Genomic DNA, 22436 nt, shown 5'->3' with positions numbered 1-22436 from the left:
GGGCATGTTTAAGTTTGCAGTTTGGAAAGACCAGATATTCAGTGCAGCTAAAATATGGGTCTTGTGATGACCTGGCAAGCAGCCCAGGCCAAACCCGGGGGTTCTGAGACCAGAAGAACCCGAAAAAAAACCTCATCAGAAACCAGTCAGTGGATGCGTGGAGCCTGCCTGTCACTGCCAAGAATTAGAGGCACAGAGGGGTTAAGTCACCTGCTTGAGGTCACAGCCCTAAGTGGCAGGGCCGGAGGTGAAGCCCACATTGCCTGATCCCATCGCTTACCTTGTCCCCACGACACGACGCCAACTCCCCGAGCTCACAGCTGTAGGAACCCAGTAAGGACAGCAGGCATGCTACAGGTTGTAATGTGGGGATGGCTGTTAGGGTTGGCTCCCTAGGGGAGGTGACAGAGCTGGCCCAGGGGGTGGCTCTAAGCGGGGCCTGAGAGAGCTAGACATCTTTGAGGAACTGAAAGTGCTATGGGACAGCCAGGGCCGAGAACAGGTTAGGGGAAGGCGGGTGTAGGAGGCAGGAGAGGAAGCATGAGGGCTGTCCACGCCCCTTGAGGACAATCAACTGGGAGCCCCTCGCTCACACAGTCCCCTGGTTCCACGCCCTCGAAATGGGTTCACCAGGCCCCACGTTCTTGCAAAATTTGTAAAACTAAGACGTTTCATTTTCTTCTCCTTAAAGAGGGCCCTCAAAGTTGTGAAGCTTCAGTCCTGGGTCCTCACCTGCTCTTGAGCTTATCCTGAAGAATCTTTAGAAGCGGGAGGCAGTGAAAAATCCCTCTAGAATATCAGATAAAGGTGGGACTGACGGGAGGGTGGGCCGTTTAGCAGCTATTTCAGCAAGTGTGGAAGACGCAGCGACCCAGAACACCGCCTGCCACAGAAACAAGGGTGAGCCCATGGGGCATGCAGACCTACACGCAAAAGGTGAAACTGCGAAGTTGATAGAAGAAAATGGGAGAATATCTCCATGACCTGGGGAAGGGCTTCTTGAACATAAATTTCAAAACCAGAAGGCCCAAAAATGATGACTTGGATTTACATCAAAGTTAAGAAATATTTTTCACAAGAGACACCATGGACCAACATAATACAGAGTTAAGAGAATGGAAGAAGGTACTTGCCATGTCTACAACTGACAGGGGATTCATGCCTGGGGTATACAAGGAATTTCTATAAATCAACAAGCACAGGCAACAAACTCCCAACAGAAAAAAAAATGCATAATGGGGGAAAACCCAAAAGGAATAAGCATGTGAAGAAATGTGCAAACCCTTTATATCCTTTAAAGACATTGGAGCCCCTGGAAATCTCATCAGTGCTCTGACATCGAGGGAATTATTTTGTGTGACGACGAGGATCGTCATCATCATCAGTACTAATCATAATGATCCCAGGGGTGGGGACAAACAAGTACTGAGCCCGTGCTACACTCTGGCTGCACTTCTCAGTGTGTTTCATGCCTTAGCTCACTTCGTCCACATAATGACCCATTGCTCAGATGAGAACACTGAGGCACAAGGCGTTAACCAACTCACCCAGAGTTCTGATGCTACTAAATGAAAGAGCTGGAATACAGACCCAGACCTGCATCTGGAACCACTCTGCTGCTTCCTAGTTCTAAATTTCTCTTGAGAGCATGAAGTAAAATTGGCTGTTTCACACACAATCAATATTTATTGAGTTTGTTTTTGTTTTTTTTAAACCACATTTGAGGCATTGTTGGGCAGGAGGAGTGGGGGTAGAGGCAGGACGCCAACACTCGTCTCCCCATGCAGGTATGACAGGCAGAAGCTGACCCTGAAGGAGGTGCACAGCTGTCAGTACGTGGCTTGCATGAACCCCACCTCCGGGTCCTTCACCATCGACTCCAGACTTCAGGTAGGCGGCAGGCGGGCTCATTTCTGCAGTCGCCAGGGGTTAAGGGTCACCTGGGCAAAGGAGAATAAAAGCCTTGATATGGGGCATCGGGGCTGCAGGCTGATAGTCTCTGGAGAGTTCCCTAACCTTTCAGAACGTGTCAGAACATCCTGGGGAGCAGAGAGGCCAGCCCTGGGGGCCCCATAGGGCTGCCAGATTTAGCAAATGAAAATACAGGTGCCCAGTCAAATATGGATTTCAGATAAACAACAAATATTTGTTTAGTATTAGCATTTCCCATCCAATATTTGGCTTGATATCCTGTAGTATATTGCGACCCTACCCAGGCAGGGCCTCACCTCCGAATCATCTAAGCAGACGGAGACCTGGAATACAAACCCAAGCCTGGGCTTTGAGACACTCTTGTTTCCACCAAAATTTTTCTTGAAAGCATGAAGTAAATTTGGCTGTTTCAGATATAACCAACATTGAATGGGATTTTACCACAGCCAAGGCACGGGGAGGGAAAGGGCCCATTCTGGCCATGCCCACAAGACATTAGGCGATGAGGACAGAGTCTGCACCCCAAGAAGGCGGCCCGGCTACGAGCTGGTCCCCAAGAGCTGCCTGACGCGGGTATGTGGTTGTCCCGGGCAGCGGTACTTCTGCGTGTTTGCCGTGAGCTTCCCAGGGCAGGAGGCCCTCACGACCATCTACAGCACGATCCTGAGCCAACACCTGGCCTCCCGCTCGGCCCCCGTGCTGGTCCAGAGGATAAGCAGCCAGCTGGTGGCCTCGGCCCTGGGTAAGCCGGCCAGTCTCCTCTCCCCCGTCAGTAACCCGCTGCTTTATGGGGCTGATGGCTGCTTCCTATTTTCCCCTGGTAAATATTTTATTTCTACTTTTCAATCAATATGTTTTAAATGATGCTATGTTCCAACAGGAGATGTTATGAAATACAATTGCTTGAGGGGGAGGCAACAGAGGGGAAATTCAGTAACAGAAATGATTTACACGTCACCAGGGCAGCAAACTTCCTCCCAGTGCAGCTGTGCAGTTTCCTTACTTACGTTGTCACCAGCTCATAGTCCATTTGCTTTAGAAACTCTAGCGTGAGCAGTGCACTTCCTGAGGCCATTAAGTACACAAGAATCGATGTCTTTTTCCTGTAACAGCCCTGCATCAGAAAGTCACAGCAACATTTCTTCCCACGGCCATCAAGTTTCATTACGTCTTCAACCTCAGGGACCTCTCCAATATCTTCCAGGTACTGCCCTTTAGCTCTGTGGCACCTATGGCAAGTCCCTGGCACATAGGTGCTCTCCTCCTCTGCTGCTCTCAGGGGAGAAATGACCTGTGCACTGGTGACAGTGATGGTGGTGGTGGTGGTGATGGTGACGGTGACGGTGACGATGGATGGTGGTGGTGGTGATGATAATGATGACAGTGATAATGATGATGATAATCGATGGTGACGATGATGATGGAGGCGATAGTGACAATTATAATAATGGTGATCGTGATGGTGACAATGATGGTGATAGTGATGAGGATGAGGATGGTAATGGTGGTGACAAAGAGAGTAACAATGTTTCCTCTTACTTATTGACTGTTTAATCTGAGCCAGGCACTAGGATTGGCCACTTACACCCCCATTTTCTCCTCCAAACAACATGTATTAATCACATGCTCATACATCTAAGGGTGTCTAAGGCTCAGGAACATTAACTCATGCCATCTCCTCCTACTTCAAGTGTCAACTCAAATGTCATGCCCTCAAGAGACCCCCCTGCTCCCCACACACTCACCTTACTGCCCCTGTTTAGGTCACTCAGAGCACATCACAATGCGTAATTACCTTGTTATCTTTTGTGCCTGCATCCCCTACTGGAATGCTAACTCCACGAAGGCAGAGTCTGCCTTTTGTCACTGTGTTCCCAGAGCCCAGAAGAGGGCCTGGAAAATAGTAGACCTTCAGTAAGCACCTGTAGAACTTGCCCAGGTCACTTTGTTAGTAAACGGCTGAGCCAGGACTGGACCCAGGCAGGCTGGCTGCAGAGCCCACATGCGTAACCCACTGCGCAGTGGCTGTCGATAGTCTGTTTCCTCGACGACTAGCCTCTCTTGTCCCTTCTCCACCATCCACCCCACTAGAGGATGAAGCCTTTACCTTGCCTTGTGAGGAAAATTTCCCCACATCCGTCCGGGCACAGACACACCCTCCAGCCTCTAGGATTTGCATGGACTTGGCAATCGGTGGCTTCCTAGGCCCAGAGTGGACATCGCACGAGCAGCTAAATGGCTCACTCCCCGGGAAGTGACGACTTTGCGGTTTCACCTGCACACAGCACTGGGCCTGCCTCATGACACAGCTGAAGACACTGACCCTCCTGTGTCTGGGACAGGGGATCTTATTCTCCACGGCAGAGATCCTGAAAACCCCGCTTGACCTTGTGCGCCTCTGGCTACATGAAGCTGAAAGAGTGTACGGCGACAAAATGGTTGAGGAGAAAGACCAAGAAACACTGAGCAGAGTCACCGTCGCTTCCACCAAGAAATTCTTTGACGTACGTCAAGCCACCAGGCCTCTCTGCTGAGCCCAGAAACTCTCCAGGCGGGCAGAGTGTCTGGGACCGATGATGACCCCAACCCTCCTGGAAATGCCCTCGGTGGGGAAGGGGGGGACCACCGCGTTGGGTCCCACAAGACAACTCTGTCACGCGGGTGTACGTCTGAGTGGAAGTAACGGGCCCCTCGGTGGATCGGGATATGATGACCTCCGTCCCCCCACGTGGGGTGGCCAAAGTCCCTGCATGGGTCCATGCGCGCTGCTGTTGTGTCCTGGGTTTTCTTGGGGGGTCAGTTTCTTTGGACTATTAGTTTATTCCTTACATGATGGGGTTCAGACCATCCCACCGGGCGCATGGCCCCGCCGTCTGCAGGGCCCCTGACAGCAGTGCCCTGGGCCCCTGGAGACTTGGCCTGGCCTCCTGAAGCACCATGGCAGGTGCCAGGGCTGCTGGTACTGATGTGTGTGCACGGTGTGTCCCGGGGCAAACCACACACATGGCTTATCTCTCGTCTGCAGGACCTCGGTGACGAGCTCTTATTTGCCAAACCCAAGATCTTCTGCCACTTTGCTCAAGGGATCGGTGATGCCAAATACCTGCCGGTCACCGACGTGGCTCACCTAAACAAGATCCTAGTGGACGCCCTAGACAGTTACAATGAAGTCAACGCGGTCATGAGCTTGGTGAGTGGGGCTCGAGCTGACAGCACGGGCAAGGGGCCGGGACGTGGGCCCCCTCGCCAGTCTCATCATAAACGCCTGATGGCATTCCGGGGCTGCATGACTTGCGGCAAGTGCTACCGGGGGACAGATGGGGCTCCATGCCATGGAAGGCCAGCCCACACGCGCGCAGTGAGATGCTAATGCGAGTCTGGCCCGTGCAGGTGCTGTTTGAGGACGCGGTGTCGCACGTCTGCAGGATCAACCGCATCCTCGAGTCCCCCCGTGGGAACGCCCTGTTAGTGGGCGTGGGTGGCAGCGGCAAGCAGAGCCTGTCACGCCTGGCCGCCTTCATCAGCTCCCTGGAAGTGTTCCAGATCACCCTCAGGAAGGGCTACGGGGTCCCGGACCTCAAGGTGAGATGCGGCTTTTCAAAAAGCCCGCCTTGGGGGGCTGGCGGTAGCGGGGAAAACTCCTCCCCCCCCACCACCACCCCCACACCCACACCCCCACACCCCCCGTGTCCAGCCCAGAGGCTCTGACTGCCACCAGCGGGGTCTGCATCTTAGACAGTAAAGGCCAGGAGACATTTTGGCCAGTGATGAAGGTGGTAGGAAGTGTGGGCCTCGACCCAGTAGACTGGACTCTGTGAAGTTACCAGCCAGAACAGCCGTGAGGGGATGTGCTTGTTGCCCCGGTCACGTTTTGTCTCTGCCGTCCTCCCAAGTCTGCAGAGTCGATGACTCAGAACCGTTGCTAGGCGTCCAACCACACGCTCGGGACTCTGGTGGCCGCTCTTTGAATTAATGAAACAAACGTTAGCATAAGCTGGTCTCCCGTCCCCAAGACATCTGCCGAGGCTTTTTATTGATTCCCTTTCCTGCAAACCTTGCTCGATTGGAGAGCTGCGTGCTAGTCAAACACAATTCGTCCAGAACAAAGCATCGAGGCGCCTCCGACCAGAACTGAAGTTCTCCTGAGCACGTCACACAGGCGCATCTCTCTCTCCTCGGTGCGGGGCTGCGTGGGTCATCATCAAGGCCCTTGGTCCCGGTGGTGAGCGGGCAAGGGACCTGGCAGGAGCCGAGCTTCCAGGGCTGACATGGCGTTTGCACTGGGGCGAGTATGAGCACGATGGTGCCTCCAACCAGAGAGGAAATGAGGAAGGAGGAGAACGGGGCAGCCAAGACACAAGTGCCGGGAAAAACCAAGAAAATGGATGCTGCTTCACAGATGAGGGTGTCTGAGGACTTAGGCGACACTGGGAGGAAGTGGCCCATGTGGAACTGCACATGCACGGTGGGACGTGCAGAAAAAGGCGGGAGGTGGAGGTCTCGGGACAGGGCCCCCGGCCTAAGAGGGTGGGAGTGGAGGAGACCATGCAGAGAGAATAAACCGCCTGGGGCAGCGCAGAACCTCCGGAGTGGGCAGGATGGAGGCCACGGCACAGTCCTGGTCAGCAGGGACGGAGGAAGTGCCTCCGTGGGAAGCTGTGACCGGGAAGGCCAGAGAGGGCTGAGCTTCCAGACGGTGGGGTCGGCCCCAGGTCGAGGCCGCCGAGCTTCTGGGCAGGACAGAACACAGATGAGGTCGTGGCCATAGCAGACCCTCCTGGGGCGTGAGGGGAGAGCAGAGAGCAGGAGCCGCAGAAGGGGCGGCAGGAGAAGGTGCAGCAAACGCCGCCGTCTCCAGAGAGGATCAGCGGCCAGGACTGAAGGAAGGGCCAGTGCACAGCAGGGCCACTCGTCTCCGCTCCTGGGCCTTCATGGGCCACCGGCCTGTCCACAATCAGCCACTCTGACCGGGACCCGGCAGCGACCAGCCTCGCTCTCTCCAAGCGGGAGCCCGTGCCTGAGCCAGTCTAACAGGGTTCGAAGTCTGAACTTGGTGGGGCTTGGCAGCTTCTCCCTTGGGAGAGGGTGCAGGGGGGAAGAACCCTCAGCCGTTCTCCGGGACCTGCCAGACCTGCCTTCTCACTGCAACCTGGAAGCAGCCGCTGTCCTTCCTGCTCCTGAGGGGTGACTGCGGGCCCATGCCTACAGCCAGGCCCTGAAGTTAGATACAGGTCACTAATGCTGGCTGGCCCTGCCAGCCTCCGCCAGCAGCCTGCACAGAAACGGCTGCAAAACAAGAAGACAGGCTCGAGCCCAGGCTGAGCGGATCCAGGGGCACGGCCACGGCTCGAATCCCACCTGTGGCCTCTGCTCTCCGCGCTGGGGACTTCCCTTTGATTTTTTTTTTCCCTTGTCAAAAATATGGAATTTGAGGCTTGCTTTTGATCCATTAACATGCCAGTCAACTCCAACTAAGGGACCTTGGCGACGTTTTTTCTCTGAACGCAGAGAAGTGGGCTCACTTCCTGAGGGCAGAAGTGAGCCACTCGGGACGCCTACAGTGGGGATTTTTAAAGCCTTTTAAATGATTTTACAGAGGCCCATAGGTCTAATAGAGAAATTAGACATTACAGATAAGCAAGTCACCAAAACCCTGAAAATTCACACGAAGGTGACATTGACAGACATTTTTAATGTATATTCACCATTTACAAGTGTAAATTGGAGTACTTTTCAAAAATAGCACGCTATTTATACTGCTCCGTAACATGCTGTTCCCTTTTTGCCATTCTCTTCTGTTGTTCTTTCAGAAGAGCCGTGCGATGACTTTGTCGGTTATCTCTAAATCCTACTAGTGACAGAGGGTTACCTTACGTGTAACTCACAGGGGGCGCTGTGAGGACTACTCCTTATTTCCAGTGCCCAGTTTCCCAGTCTAAGCCTGTGTGTCACGTATCTGGGGCCTCCCTCAGGGTCTCCATTTAAGGGTTTTCTTCCCCTTTTGTGTGTGTGTGGTGAAACCTACGTAGCACACCATTTACCATTCACACTGTACAGCTCGGTGTGTTCTGTACAGTCACACTGTCCTGCAGCCATCTCCACCACTATCTCCAGAACGTCCTCGTCTTCCCAAACTGAAACTGTCCCCATTACACACTCACTCCCCTTCCCCTCCCCCAGCCCCTGGCACCCACCCTGCTACTTCCTGTCTCTCTGACTTTGGTTCTCTAGGGACCTCCTATAAGCGGAATCACACAGTAGTTGTCCTTTTGTGTCTGGCTTATTGCCCTCCACACAATGTCTCCAAGGTTCATCCATGTGTCAGAACTTCCTTCCGTTTCCGGGCTGAATGACATTTCACCGTGTGGGTTGGCCACTCTTTATCCACACGTCTGTCCGTGGACCGGAGGTGCTCCCACTTTGGGCCGTCGTGAACAGTGCTGCTGTGATGGGGTGCTGCCCACCCAGGGCTGCTCTGCAGGTGTCCCTGCCTGGTGGGTGGGGACGCCTCTGGACGAGCACCGTCTCGGCCACGACGCTCAGCGTGTGCTCCTTGGGTGCAGATTGACCTGGGCGCTCAGTACGTAAAGGCGGCGGTGAAGAACGTCCCGTCCGTGTTCCTGATGACAGACTCCCAGGTGGCCGAGGAGCAGTTCCTGGTGCTGATCAACGACCTGCTGGCCTCAGGGGAGATCCCGGGGCTGTTTGGGGATGACGACGTGGAGAACATCATCTCCTCCATGCGCCCGCACGTGAAGTCCCTCGGCTTGACTGACACTCGGGAAATGTGCTGGAAATTCTTCATTGAGAAAGTGCGCAGGCAGCTTAAGGTAGGGTCTCCATTTCCAGGGGGGACCCCGGGGCCTGCTAGGGTCCAGCTCTTTACTCTGTGTTCAGGTGGGGGCTGTTCCCTCCCAGGGTAAGGAAATCCATTAGGAGAGGACGGTGGGGCAGCCGGATGGACGTGGGGTGTTAGAGGTGTCTTGTGGCCCCAAAAAGTGTTTTACACACACACACACACACTCAGCAAGTGTAAAAAGCTAAGTACACCTTGACCTTCAGAATTCCCGCTGAGGGGAAGGAGGCTGAGCTACTCTGTTACACTTCTCTGCCTCTCATGAGCAGCCCCGTGGTGCTGACCCTGTGAGGGTCCAACCCCACAGCTCCGCTAGGCACCAGCTGGCTCTCATTTTTCCTGCTTGGTGCAATTTATAAAGCCAGTTTCCTCTTTGTCTCCCCCGTGGTTACAGTCCAATCAGTGGATGTCAGTGGGGGACTAGAGGGGCCCCGGCAGGTGCTCCCTCGCCTGACTCCCTTCTCAGTGCCCCGCCTAGCCCTTCAGTGCAACAACCACTTCCAGTGAGCCAGCCCCTACGCCTGGGGAAGAAGGGACGCCACAGGGAGGGGCCGGGAGGCTGAGGCCGCCGTGAGCGGGAGGTCCCCAGTCCAGCAGAAGGGACGTGTCTGTAGAACCCTCTGCAGCTGGGGTCCTAGGGAGTCCAGCCTGTCTGGGGATCAGCCACCACCCGTGGGGGCCTGGAGGAGGCTCTGTGTCCCTGGGTACCAGACCTGCTCAAAGGATTGAGGCCCTTCCTGTTCTCGGGCCTCATCTGCCCAGCATGGAGGCCCATCCCCCCACTCCATCCTTCATCCAGCCTTTTTCGTCCCCCCCTGGGCGGGGTCACTTCAGGAGGGCTTGGGGTGACCCCTGCACCCCGACATCACTGGCGAGAGTTGTAAAGTCAGTGGAGTGGTCGTCCGTTGCGGTGTAGTGGTCACACCACGGACCCGGAAGCGGGAACGTGCTCTCGACAGGCGGAGCTGAGACCACGCAGAGTGCTTTTCCCTGTAAACGAGCTTTCTACAAAGTGGCATGATTTGCCCTCGGCACTGCCGGCCCCCTTGGACGGTTCCTCTGTGTCCTGCATCCAGGTGATTCTGTGTTTCTCCCCCGTGGGCTCCGTCCTGCGTGTGCGGGCAAGAAAATTCCCTGCTGTGGTCAACTGCACGGCCATCGACTGGTTCCATGAGTGGCCGGAGGAGGCCCTGGTGTCCGTCAGCGCCCGCTTCCTACAGGAAACTGAGGGGGTTCAGGTGAGGCACTGGGCCCGGCTTCCGCTGCCGCCCTCTGTGCCAGCGCTCACAGAGCCGGAAGCATCCGCCACACCGTGGGGAGGGATCCCCCACCATCTGCCTCCAGGGCTGGGATTAGGGTGTGGCACGTGAGGCACTCGCCTTGGGCACAAAATTTAAGGGGCACCAAAAACCTCCGTAATTCAGATCAGTGATATTTTAATGCAATATTTTGAGAAAACGATATTACTGCTAAAAAATTCCCGGTGAACAAAATTATAAACAAAGGCGTGCCACTGTTGGCGGTGTGTGGGCCTTGTGTTACTGTGCCAGGGAAAGTCGTTTGAAGCAGCTCAGGGTCCCTGGCCCATGTGGCCACACCCCACCAGGCCGGTGCAGGAGGGCCGACACCCGTGTGCCAGCAGACTGGGCAGCTCGGACCTCACGCAGTCCCTGGCTGGAGCTGGTCGGAGAGCCTGGATTTACTGTGATAAGTGCACGCGGGGTGCACACTTTTTCCGCTTGCCTCTGCTCTCCTTGACCTGCCCTTCTTAGAGGGTGTGACTAGTACCCCTGGCGAAAAGAGGATAAGAAAAGTCCCCTTTTTTTCCTTTTGTGGTGTCTTTCTTATATTGCAAGATGGTGCCCAAGGTCATTGTTGAGCTAACTGCCGGCCTGGCAGTGGTCTGTGCGTTCTGACCTGGCCCGGGCAAGGGACGAGCCGCAGCCCCAGGATAAGTCACACTTAGTTTTCATGTCTCATTGATTTCTAACGCATATTCAGTTATGGTAGGATAACATAAACCTGAGATTAAGTTCTCCCCTAGTTTCTAAAGATGGGTCAATTCCCCTGTTCATCTTTGGAGCGTTCACTTTCAGGATGGACTGCAGTTACGACCGACGTTCCGTCTATGCCCCTAGTGAAACGTAGATGTGGGTTTCTAGCCCCTAAGATAGGCTTCCTAGGAGCGGGAAATGCCCCCACCCACCGCTGGCACCAGCGAGGGCAGCGGAGTAAATGCTGGAGAAGCGTGTGGTGGTGGATGAACGCGTTTCCAAATGAACCTGAATTAAAATTAACATCACTTGGACAGGTCCTGGGGCAAAGCTCCCAGCGCCTGTCTTTGGGGAAGTGGGGCGGGCCCAGGTGGGGGGCGACGTAACCCTGGCATGGATGGGGCACAGAGGAGGCTGGCAAAGGACTGACTAAAACCCCCAGACCCAGCACAGAAAACGCACACTAAGTGCTTGCCAAATGACTGGGTTATTCAAACACGTCGTCAGGCCCTGCGCCTTGCCCAGTTTGCAGGTGTGTGAGTGTGAGTGAGTGTGTGTGACCCAGAGAGAGAGTAACCATAATGAGCTGTGTCCCCGCACGGAGCGACGCCCTCGGCGGCGCGCTACCCCCAGTGTTCACGGCAGCCCCGGCCGGTGTTGCTGTGTGGAGCCTCATTTGATGATTGAACCGCTGAGGTTGAAAGAGGGGCTGCAGCTCATCCAGAGTCCCTGGCAAGGGAGGAAAGCCCCACCTTGCTGGCCAGCAGCCTCCTCTCCCCTGGGCCCCTCCGAGAGGGAGGCCAGGGCCCCCTGCAGGAACAACGCCATGCCCGTCAGGGAACAGGGCACGAACGGCCCATCTTGTCTTCATAGCCGGAGTTCAAGGACTCCATCAGCCTCTTCATGGCCTATGTGCACACAACAGTGAACGAGATGTCCAAGGTATACTTGGCCACCGAGCGGCGCTTCAACTACACCACGCCCAAAACCTTCCTGGAGCAGATCAAGCTCTACCAGAACCTGCTGGCCAAGAAGCGGATGGAGCTGGTTGCCAAAATCGAAAGGCTAGAAAACGGGCTGATGAAACTGCAGAGCACGGCTTCTCAGGTAGGAAGGACAGGGGCCCGGACCCAGGTTCCAAGAGGAAGTGAGATGAACACGGTTACCTGCCCTGGGGAACTTCCACTCTGAAACCAGAGAGAGCATGTAGGTTTGATGTAAAAAATGTGGTCGTAATGCTCACACTACATTGGGTGCTTTACATAGGCCCACGTTGAATGGGGCACCCGTCAAAATGCGTCCGTTCCAAAATGCACTTCACGCTGTGCCCAGATGGAAAGGCTCCCGCCATGCTTTGTTTCACGCCATATTGAATTTCAAGATTTCTGCTGGCTTTAAGTCCCTCCGAGGTGTAGCCTCGGCTTTTGTTTTTACTGCCCACTATTGGCATCTGAGGGAGCCCGGTAAACAGCCACCGCTTTCCTGCCTGAGGCGTGACCCGCCGAGGGACACGCAGGTGCAGGTGGGGGACGGCACAGTCCTTCTGCCCCCAAGGGGGCCTGAGCCCGAACCCCGTCTGTAGCGAAACCCCGCTGAACCGGAGCCAGGCTGGCTGGCCCCGGCCACAGGCAACGCTGGACAGCACTGGGCAGCTCAAGCCACCCCCTGTGCCTGTTCCCCAGGTGGATGATTTAAAAGCCAAGCTGGCAATTCAGGAGATTGAGCTCAAGCAGAAGAACGAGAATGCAGATAAGTTGATCCACGTGGTGGGTGTGGAAACGGAAAAGGTCAGCAAGGAGAAGGCCATTGCCGATGAGGAAGAGGTGAAGGTGGAGGTCATCAACAAGGTAGGAGACAGGCACGGCTTCAGGAGAGCCACTGACGGCTGCTCAGCTGGGCCTCCCCCAAGGGGGCCCAAACCAGCAGGACTCCCTGGGGGGGGCAGGTCTCCCAAGCACAGGGCCCCAGGGTCAGAAGGGGGCTGTCCTTTAGAGAAATGCACCCCGGAAGACACATGCCTCAGAGTCCGATTCCTGGCTGTGGTGGCAGCGTCTCCGGGAGCTGGTAAGAAATGCAGGTTCTCAGGCCCAGGAACCGCTGTGCGGACGCTGACAAGGTGCGGGCAATGCCTGAGCACGCTGAGGTTTGGGGACACTGCACTGGAGCCTTGGGCCTCAGACCTGCTGCCCCGAGAGCCCCCAGAGGTTCCCATGTCACTGGCAGGGTAGCGTCCTCACTGAAGGGCCTTGTCACTGTTGGTTTGATTTTTCGTCACCCCTCCCTGCATGCTTTTGTGCCATCAGTCACATGTCTGCATGAGTGTTTAAATGAAGAGTGTCCCAGAAATTGTCAGCCATCTCCTGAGATGGAGAACAAGGATGGCATGACGGCCTCCTTCCAAGGCCGACAGGAGCAGGGGCGGAGCTGGAGCCAGGGGAGGGGCCCTATGGGGTAGTCTGGAGCTCCACTCCACTTCTCACTATGACCTGCATGACCTCAGCCCTCTCAGGCAGGTGAGGAAACTGAGGCTCGGCGTGGTAGGCAGTGTGCCGAGGACACAAAACCAGCCCGTGACGTAGTCTGGCTCCCAGCCAGACCCTGAATAAGCCAGGACCTGCACCCTGAGCTCTGTGACCTCTGCCCAACGTCTGGGCGTGCGCCTCTCTCTAACGCCTGCATCTAGAAATGGCCCCCAAGTGCTCCGTGGGGGAAGGCTACAGCGGCCCGTCAGTGCCTTCCATGCCCCGTTCCCTCAGTCATGCACTCGTCCCTAAAGCAGGTGCAGAACAGGAGTCGCCAGGAGGTCACTTGTCCTGGCTGGGACAGGACTCGGAGAGACCCTCTCCTACTGTCCTTCCTCCTCGGTGCCCTGTAAAGCGCCAGCCGTTATGGTCTCTTCCTTTGCTCTCTGTTATCACCCAGATGCTCTTAGTGATGGTCATCAAGCTTCCACTGGTCCCTCTGCTTGGCACTCAAAGGCCCAGAGGGACTCTTCCTGATACAGAGTGAGTGAATGCACACGTGACTGAATGAACGCGGGGATGAATGAGTGAGCACATGCACGAATGAATGAACGGGTGCATGAATCAATGAGTGTGTGCATGACTGAAGATGCTCTCACTGTCTTGAGGGGAAGGATGAGCTGTGCCTCTGAAATATTCCAAGAGGCAACAAAGCCTCACAGCCAGGGCTCGTCTGCGTGGCCCCAAGTTCCCCTCCTGCCTGGAAGCTGGAGCCAGTGGAAGGAACAGTTCACATTCATGAGCCCCAAGTCTGCCACTGCAGGCTCACTGTGACCTGAGTGCTGAGGGGCCAGGGACAAAGGAGGCAGGCTCCTGGCAGGGACTGGTGACCCAGTGAGCGTGAAGGGGGGCCCAGGGCTCCCTCTACACCCCCAGATGGACCAGCCGCATTGATCTTTCCTCTCTGGTTTCCTTCCAGAATGTCACTGAGAAACAAAAGGCTTGCGAGACAGACCTGGCCAAGGCAGAGCCTGCCCTGCTGGCCGCACAGGAAGCTCTTGACACTCTGAATAAGGTAAGGGATGAAAAAGAAAGAAATGGGGACCCAGCCCGAGTGGAGAGGAAACCCCGTGGCCGTCAGTTCAAGCGGTGGCACGCTCACGGCAGCTTCCCTGGGGTTGTCACTGGGGGCCTCCAGGCCCTCCTTGCAGGTCTGTCCTGCTTGTCGTTTGCAGAACAACCTGACAGAGCTGAAGTCTTTCGGGTCCCCGCCGGATGCCGTGGTCAACGTCACAGCCGCCGTGATGATTCTGACCGCGCCTGGGGGCAAGATCCCCAAGGACAAGAGCTGGAAGGCTGCGAAAATCATGATGGGCAAAGTGGACACCTTCCTGGACTCCTTGAAAAAGTTTGACAAGGAGCACATCCCCGAGAGCTGCCTGAAAGCCTTTAAGTGAGTCAGGGCTCGGCCACGCCGCGTGCGCTGCCGTTTGGGTCTTGGTCCTGTTGGGGCCTGTAGAGTCCAGGAGCTGCGTGGCTGTGGAATCTTCTCCCGCCAGCCCCAACGGAAGCCTGTGCTTGCCGGGGGTGGGGCAGGGTCTTGGGTTTGAGGAGCAAGGTGGAGCCCCCCAGATAGCGGGTGGCAGCCTGGGCCAGCCAGCTGCACCTGGAAATGCACTCTGTCTGAAGGGACACACTCAACTGGGTTGGCTGTGTCACCTTCGGGGCAGAGGGGACTGAGAAGGGTGTATGGGACGGACTTCCAGGTTTTACCCATAAATTCCAACACGCTAGCGTTCATGAGCTACTCCCCTTGTAAGCACTCCAGACCCACCATTTATGTCTCATGTGGCACCTGCCTGGACAGCCCTTGCCAACCCAAGTTCAGAGTCCACCTGACCCTGACTGAGAAAGAGTCACACCCCCATGACCCCACGACCCCAGGTGAGACACCCCCCCCAACAGCTCCAAGCTCCCATTTGTTGAGGAAGAGAGCTGGACAATTGAAAAATATTGGATAAAGAATAGTTTAAAAAAGACAAGAAAACCTTTACCGGCTCACCACCAGGGAGCGGCCACTATCAACATTTGGGATATTTCCTTTCTGTCTTTTTTCTAGAGTTGAAATAATACTGTATATATGCAGTTATTTATTCTGCTTTCATTTTTCACTCAACACTGTTGGGGGGAAATACTTTCCCATGTGTTATTAAAATACTTCATCAGCTTCATTTTTAGCTGTTGTATATATAGTCTTGCAACAGCTGAATCGTAATTCATTTCACTGCTCCTGCACTGTGAAGGAGTTAGGCTGTCTCCCTTTTTGCCATCATAAAAAACGCCACGATGAATGTCTTTTCCTCGTCACCCAGCAAACTTCTGTGCGGCCACCACCCCACACTGTCTGGTGTGGGTGTGAAAGACAAGCCTACCTCCATATGAGCCTCAAAAAGCATGAAATAAACCAGAGGGAGGAGACGGCAGGCTGCGTTCCCGGCCGAAATTCAAATCACCTGTCAATCATATTTTGAATTATCCATTCAGAATTCTTTCCACAGATAGTTCCGTTTGTTATGCTTAAGGACGTTGGTGCTATTTTAAAAAACAGTAGTTTCTAGAGTCTAAACTGCACCTTTCGGCATTTTTCCTAGTATCTCTCATAAAGTAACTCCCGCATAGTCGTGTCTTTTAAGCCTCAGCCTGAGAGCCATAGCCTCACTGACAACCCTGGAAACCTGGGCACCTCACTAGGGAAGCAGAAGCCTCCCAGGGGGAGGGGGTGCTCTGGGGCTGCCTGGTTCTCTGTGAATCCCAGAGCTGCCCCTTCCGAGCTGTGTCACCTTGGGAGAGATACTCAGCCTCTCCGGGCCATTTTCCCCAGAGTAAGATGAGGCGATGGCACCCACACGGCAGGAGCCGGCTCCAGGAGCTAACCTTTGGGAAGCTGACACATGGCACCTGTTCTACCACTTCCCGTCGGTGTTGCTTTGGGCACGTGGCTGACCCCCTGTGAACCCTAGTTTTGTCACCCATGAGTGGAGTCCTTGACGAATGACAATGAGACCAGCTATAGAAAGCACCACGAACAGAGAGGATAAAAGCGCTGGCCTCCTTGCTGCATCCGGGACGTACACCTCGACTCACTGCTGTCCATGCCCCCACAGCCCTCTCCTCCAGAGGCCAGAATTCTGTTTCATGTTTTCCCTTCTTCTTTCTGAAATCAATCTGATTAAAAAATAAAAAAAAAAGGAAAGAAAGAAAAGTCAACAACTCCCCTGCTCCCCTCCCTGTGATCAGGTGGTAGGAGACCTGCATCCAGTCCCGTGGGACCCACGCCAGTGCCTGTCCCCTCCCCAGGCCCTACCAAGGCAACCCGACATTCGACCCCGAGTTCATCCGCTCCAAGTCCACGGCCGCCGCGGGCCTGTGCTCCTGGTGCATCAACATAGTCCGCTTCTACGAGGTCTACTGCGATGTGGCCCCCAAGAGGCAGGCCCTGGAGGAGGCCAATGCAGAGCTGGCAGAGGCTCAGGAGAAGCTCTCCCGGATCAAGAACAAGGTTGCCGTAAGTGCTCGCTCGCTCGCGGCCCCCGGCCAATGCTAAAGCCACTTGCCCCGGCTGCCGGTCAATACCTCTGCTTAAAAGGGGTTGGCACGCCCGCTGCCGTGAATTATTCAGCAACTGGAGGGAGAGCGTACGTAAGCAGATGCGGGGACCGGTCACTCGGGGAGGCCACTTTGCGTCCGCGGCCCTCGTGCTCTGGCACCCCTGGCCCTTATGGGAAGCCCTGTTCCCTGCCCAGCGTCACAGGACGTGGCTGGGAAAGCCAGCGTAGCTCCATTCCAGGTTCTTTCCACCTTGTTTCTCCAGGAACTCAATGCCAACCTGAGCAACCTAACATCTGCATTTGAAAAGGCAACAGCTGAGAAAATCAAGTGCCAACAGGAGGCCGATGCCACCAACAGGGTGATCTCGCTGGCCAACAGGTAGCTCACGCCACTGCCCGGCCCACCCCTCCTGCCTGTACACCCCCAAAAGGGACAAGCCCACAGCACGGCCTTTGCAGGAGGAGGACTAAGCCCCGTGGAGGGGGCAGTGTCCCAGCCTTTCACTTTCTGAGCAGGAAGTCACAGGATAAGTAAGCATCATGTCTGATTAGTGAGCCGAGCCCCACCGACCGGAGCCGGTCACACCTTCATGGTGGGCCTCCTGCATCCAGTGACCTTCAGGAAACACGACCTCTCGCGGTGCAGAATCCCAAATGACCCCGACCTGCCTGGGACTCTGTGTCCACAGAGGCCCACGCGGGCAGAATTCCGCTGTGACCCACTGCCACCCATCTCATGGTGCTGGGACAGGCTCCCAGGCTTTAGTGTACATAACGCAAGGGGACCCCAGAGCAGCGCTGTCCCATGGGAACAGGACACAAGCAACATCTGTCATTTGCACTGTTCTAGCTGCCACCTTAACACAGTACAAAGCAACAGACAAAATTGATTTCGATAATATATTTTATTTAACCCCAAATCTGACATTTCATCCTCTGATCACGTAAGAATGAACCTGAGAGATGTTACACACTTGTTTTCACTCTGAGCCCTTGCGTGTGTTCACGGCACGCCTCAATTCAGACCAGCCAGTGGCTAGGGGCCGCCCTACTGGACCCGCGGCTTTACAGCTTGCCTTTCATGTTTTCAACAGTGAGTACGAGGCGCCCTGCTGATGGAGTCCAGCCGATGGAGTCCATTCTAGGGCACAGCTTCCGGGGATTTCTCATCCCCAGGGGGCTGGCGGCCACTAGGTGGTCATTGTCAGCATGACGTGGGGGCCCCGGGAGATCCCCAGGCTGCTTGAGACTGGCCCCCAGATGAGTGTGGACCTCACCCTTGCTGTGGGTTTGAGGCACTTGACCGCACCTGCCCAGAGTCGCTGGGAAGTAGGGCTGCTTGGCTGACACCAAAGACAGGCCACAGTAGGGCTAATCAGGGAACCTGTACTTTGAACAAATTTACGTCAACACTTGCCACATGCTGCTGAGGGTTGGGGACCCATGCTCGAGCCGATGACCTGAGAAGCACAAGGGACACCCTGGAGTCCCCGCTCCACGTGCTGTCCTGTGGCCACCGTGGCCACCACCCCGACCTCCCACTAGCCGAAGCCTGGGCACAGTGGTGTCTGGCAGCCGCCCGGACGTGCGGTGACATGGCAGACAGTGTCAGTGCAGCCATGGCCTCAGCAGGTGGCCGGGGGTGGCGAGAGCAGTTTCCCAGAAAGCATTAGTTTTGCTTCCTTTCAGCACTTTTCCCCCAAAAGCATGTTCACTGTTGAACTTCTGACTGAAGTAAGGCCTCAGAAGCCCAGGTCTTGCGGGAATTAACGGTGGCCGTGCCTCCCTTGCTCGTGTAGGCCGAGCCGCTCCCCCACGCGATGCTGGCTCTCTCCTCTGATCCCCGCTGACTCTGCTCGTGTGCCCGTGTTAGGCTCGTGGGAGGACTGGCGTCGGAAAACGTCCGCTGGGCTGAATCGGTGGAGAACTACAAGAGCCAGGGGGTCACCTTGTGCGGGGACGTCCTGCTGATTTCTGCCTTCGTCTCCTACGTGGGCTATTTCACCAAGAAATACCGAAACGAGCTGATGGAGAAGTCTTGGATCCCTTATATAAAACAACTGAAGGTAAGAGGTGTACCACTTAGGAAACGCCAGGTGTACCACCGGGCGGGCCCAGCCAAGTCTCACCTTCGCTGCTGAGCCGGACGCTCCAGCCATGCAGGGTCGGGACTGTGGCCCAGTGTGGCCAGCGCTGACATCCCGCTGGCTAGTCAGGGCCACGTGAATGGCTGTCTTCTCGCAGGTGGCCCGGCCCGCCCACCATCTACTACAGATCCACCTGTTATTTGGGGGGACGTTTTCCATAAAGCAGTAAGGCCACGTCACCCCTTCTAAGAAAGAGCACTTCCTCGGCAGGTCCCCATCCCCATCACGGAAGGTCTGGACCCCTTGAGGCTGCTGACTGACGACGCCGATGTGGCCACTTGGAACAACCAGGGACTCCCCAGTGACCGCATGTCCACTGAGAACGCCACCATCCTGTGCCACACCGAACGCTGGCCCCTCATCGTGGACGCCCAGCTGCAAGGAATCAAGTGGATCAAAAACAAGTACAAGACTGATCTGAAAGCCATCCGCCTGGGACAGAAGAGGTGCCTGATGGTGACCACACTGCGGGGCGTGAGGGGCTCCGAAGGCAGCCGCTGGCTGTGCCAGGAAACGCACCTTAGGCGGGACATACGTGTTAAATGATGGACGGATCTTTAAGTACAAATGGTGGCCCACACGTAGATTTATTTTTTAATACCTGGCCCTGGGGAACAGCGCCAAGAGCACAGAATTAAACTTGGGGCTCTTCTCCTCGCTGCCTCATTACCCGCGGTCCTGACCAAGGCTCCCGGCCTGGGATGAGTCGGACCTGGCCATTCGCTGACCAAGAGGCTGCAGGCTGGTCATTTTCTCATCTCTCGTCCCTCGTGTGGTTTATTTCCTCATCACAGATGAGGAAAACGGCCATAACAAAGGCCATCCTGCCTGCCATCCCCGGGGAGCTGGGGAGGTCGGGTGAGATGCAGGTGTGAAAACGTGTGCCGCCATACGCGTTTGCAGCCACATGCGGCTCCATTTTCACCTCCACTCCTGTGATCGCAGAGGGGTGATCACACAGTGGCCTCTAGCTCCCCTCGGGGAGGGACGCGTTTCAGAGGGGCATGTGCTGCTGGCCCCTCGGCCACCTCATGGCACGTTCTCACTCTGAGGGCTGCCTCCGGGGGCACACGATTGTGCCGTCACCAGGTCCCCAGTCATTCAATGTCACCCATGCTGTGCCCCCAGCTACCTGGACAGCATCGAGCAGGCCATCTCAGAAGGGGACACCTTGCTTATCGAGAACATTGGCGAAACCGTGGACCCCGTTCTGGACCCTCTCCTGGGCAGGAACACGATTAAAAAGGGAAAGTGAGTTGCCATCTCCATCTCTGCCGTCTAACCCACGTGAACCCCTCGGTGGAGAGGTTTGGCCACGTGGGGGGAGAGAGGGCCAGGAACTCCCTTTGCTCTCCTGGTGGGCAGCAGGGACTTCAACAAAATGCCGCCAGGTGTGAAGGAGCCCCCCGCTCCCAGCGGGGAGGCTGGATGTCATGGGGCCACATCCCCTCCGAATCGCTGCACCATCTTAGCGATGACCTCCAGGTGGGGAGCCTTATGGTCACGTTTTTCTTTCTATTTGTGTGCATTTTGCAAATCTTGAGCCTGTACTGTTTTCTCTTTAATTCAAGTGAGATTCATATAACATACACGTAACTACTTTAAAGTGAACAGGTCAGTGGCATTTGGCTCGTGCACAACGTTGTCGACCAGCACCTCTCTAGTTCCAGAACTTTTTCATCGCCCCAGAAGGAAACCCCGTAGCAGGGAGCAGTCACTCCCCTCCCCACTTGCCTCCAGCGCCTGGCAACCTCCAATCTGCTCTCTGTGTCTGTGGATTTGCTGGACACTTCGTGTCAATGGACACGTACGATACGAGACCTTTTGTGTCCTGGCTTCTTTCACACAGCATCATGTGTACGTGGTTCATCCGTGTTTAGCGGGTGTCTGTGCCTCAGTCACGGTTATGGCTGAGTCACATTCTGTTGTGTGGAGACAGTTCTTTCTCCACTCATTGGTTGATGCATTGAGCTTAGACTTTACCTTTCGAATACAAACTGTTAAATCAACATACAAAGTGTAAAGTCAGAGTTGATGCGAGCCACCTCTAAATGCAGGGGTGCGTGCAGAAGCCCAGAGCAAAGGTGGCAGTAAATACGCTGAGGTCGAGACTCTGAGAAGGGCCTGGCAGGGGTGGTGATGCCCATGGAGTGGTTAGACAGAGGCCCCACAGGGTGAGCTTGACCAGAAAGAGGGTAGAGCAGAGCCGGAGCCAGAGAGAAGCAGCCCCTCCGTGGGTCTGCAGACCTGGCTCGAGGCCCTGGGAGCTTTGGGAACGTGCAGGTGTTCTGAATCGGGAAGCAGGTGTCTTTCTGACAGCAACGGCTTTAGGGCAGAGCCCAGACCGAGAATTTCTGTTGGGGATCCTGTGGGGATAACTTGCAGCCCACGCTGAGTAAACGCTGCTGTAGAGATGAGAGCAAACCAGCCTGAGACTGAGCAGGAGAACCTTGCAGAAGGGTTCACCGGCCAGAGAGGGGGGCTAAGCAAGGAAAGTCGCAGTCCCTTCCTGGTGAGCAGGGCAGGGTTCAAGGCGGCCGCTCAGACTGGGCCGGCCACCAAGCTGCTGTGGAAGGCGGCTTGTGTGTGTGGTGCTGTCACTGGTGTCCGGGCGCAGCTCTCACCCCACCCCCGACCTCCCGCCAGGTTCATTAAGATCGGGGACAAGGAGGTCGAGTACCACCCCACATTCCGCCTCATCCTGCACACCAAGCAATTCAACCCCCACTACAAGCCCGAGATGCAGGCCCAGTGCACCCTCATCAACTTCCTGGTCACCCGGGATGGCCTCGAGGACCAGCTCCTGGCCGCTGTGGTGGCCAAAGAGCGCCCGGATCTAGAGCAGCTGAAGGTATGGGGCCCATCGGTGGCCGCAGGGGTGCAGGGCCGGCCAGCTCAGGGACAGTCGGGGCAGGGCAGCGTGAGGTTCCCTGGCCCTCGGCTCCTGTCAGAAGGCAGCTCAGCTTGTCACACTGCATCGTATTTTGCACAACACGAGTCACCCGTCTTCCCCAGCCGCCCCCCAAATGTAATTCTAAATCAAAGGACGGATCCAGGGAAATCCCAGGAGTCACAGCGGTGCCCAGACAGTCCTAAAGCACCAAAGTGCTGTCCCACAAGCATGGTCTTTGCTGCCGGCCCGTGTGCCCGTCGCGTCCTTTGTGTTGTCTTAGCCACACCGTGGGCCAGAGGTGTCCCAGGCCCCACGCTTCCCCCATGGTCCCTGAGGCCTTGCCACGTGGTGGCCAATGCCAGGCAGCCGCAGAGGCCGGGGCACGGCCACTGCCCGGCTGGGGCCCCCGGTCCTGCCGGCTTTCTCTCAGGCTCATCGCATTTCTCCTGTTGGGGTCTGGCCCCAGCTGAGCTGGACAGAGGTCTCGAGCACCAGGGGTGCAGGAGAGCCACGTATGGCTGGCTTCCCTCCCCACGTCTGCCCC

General features: G+C 55.9%; 1 protein-coding gene across 1 annotated transcript in view; it reads left to right on the top strand.

Annotated features, from left to right (window-relative positions):
- DNAH17 (dynein axonemal heavy chain 17) overlaps window positions 1-22436 on the top strand; it is a 99657-nt gene that overhangs the window by 60540 nt on the left and 16681 nt on the right. Inside the window, exons 48-65 of the mRNA XM_074320771.1 lie at window positions 1788-1890; window positions 2527-2674; window positions 3045-3136; window positions 4275-4436; window positions 4958-5122; window positions 5323-5514; window positions 8496-8762; window positions 9865-10026; window positions 11656-11889; window positions 12465-12629; window positions 14224-14319; window positions 14480-14697; window positions 16602-16809; window positions 17116-17231; window positions 18726-18918; window positions 19210-19445; window positions 20128-20250; window positions 21646-21850. Of these exons, the coding sequence (XP_074176872.1) occupies window positions 1788-1890; window positions 2527-2674; window positions 3045-3136; window positions 4275-4436; window positions 4958-5122; window positions 5323-5514; window positions 8496-8762; window positions 9865-10026; window positions 11656-11889; window positions 12465-12629; window positions 14224-14319; window positions 14480-14697; window positions 16602-16809; window positions 17116-17231; window positions 18726-18918; window positions 19210-19445; window positions 20128-20250; window positions 21646-21850 (3085 nt within the window). The remainder of the gene's footprint in view (window positions 1-1787; window positions 1891-2526; window positions 2675-3044; window positions 3137-4274; window positions 4437-4957; window positions 5123-5322; window positions 5515-8495; window positions 8763-9864; window positions 10027-11655; window positions 11890-12464; window positions 12630-14223; window positions 14320-14479; window positions 14698-16601; window positions 16810-17115; window positions 17232-18725; window positions 18919-19209; window positions 19446-20127; window positions 20251-21645; window positions 21851-22436) is intronic.

The sequence above is a fragment of the Rhinolophus sinicus genome, linkage group LG15 (genome assembly GCF_036562045.2).
Source record: "Rhinolophus sinicus isolate RSC01 linkage group LG15, ASM3656204v1, whole genome shotgun sequence".
Classification (NCBI taxonomy): domain Eukaryota; kingdom Metazoa; phylum Chordata; class Mammalia; order Chiroptera; family Rhinolophidae; genus Rhinolophus; species Rhinolophus sinicus.
Note: the sequence above shows the minus strand (reverse complement) of the source record. Positions and strands in the feature narration are given on the sequence as shown.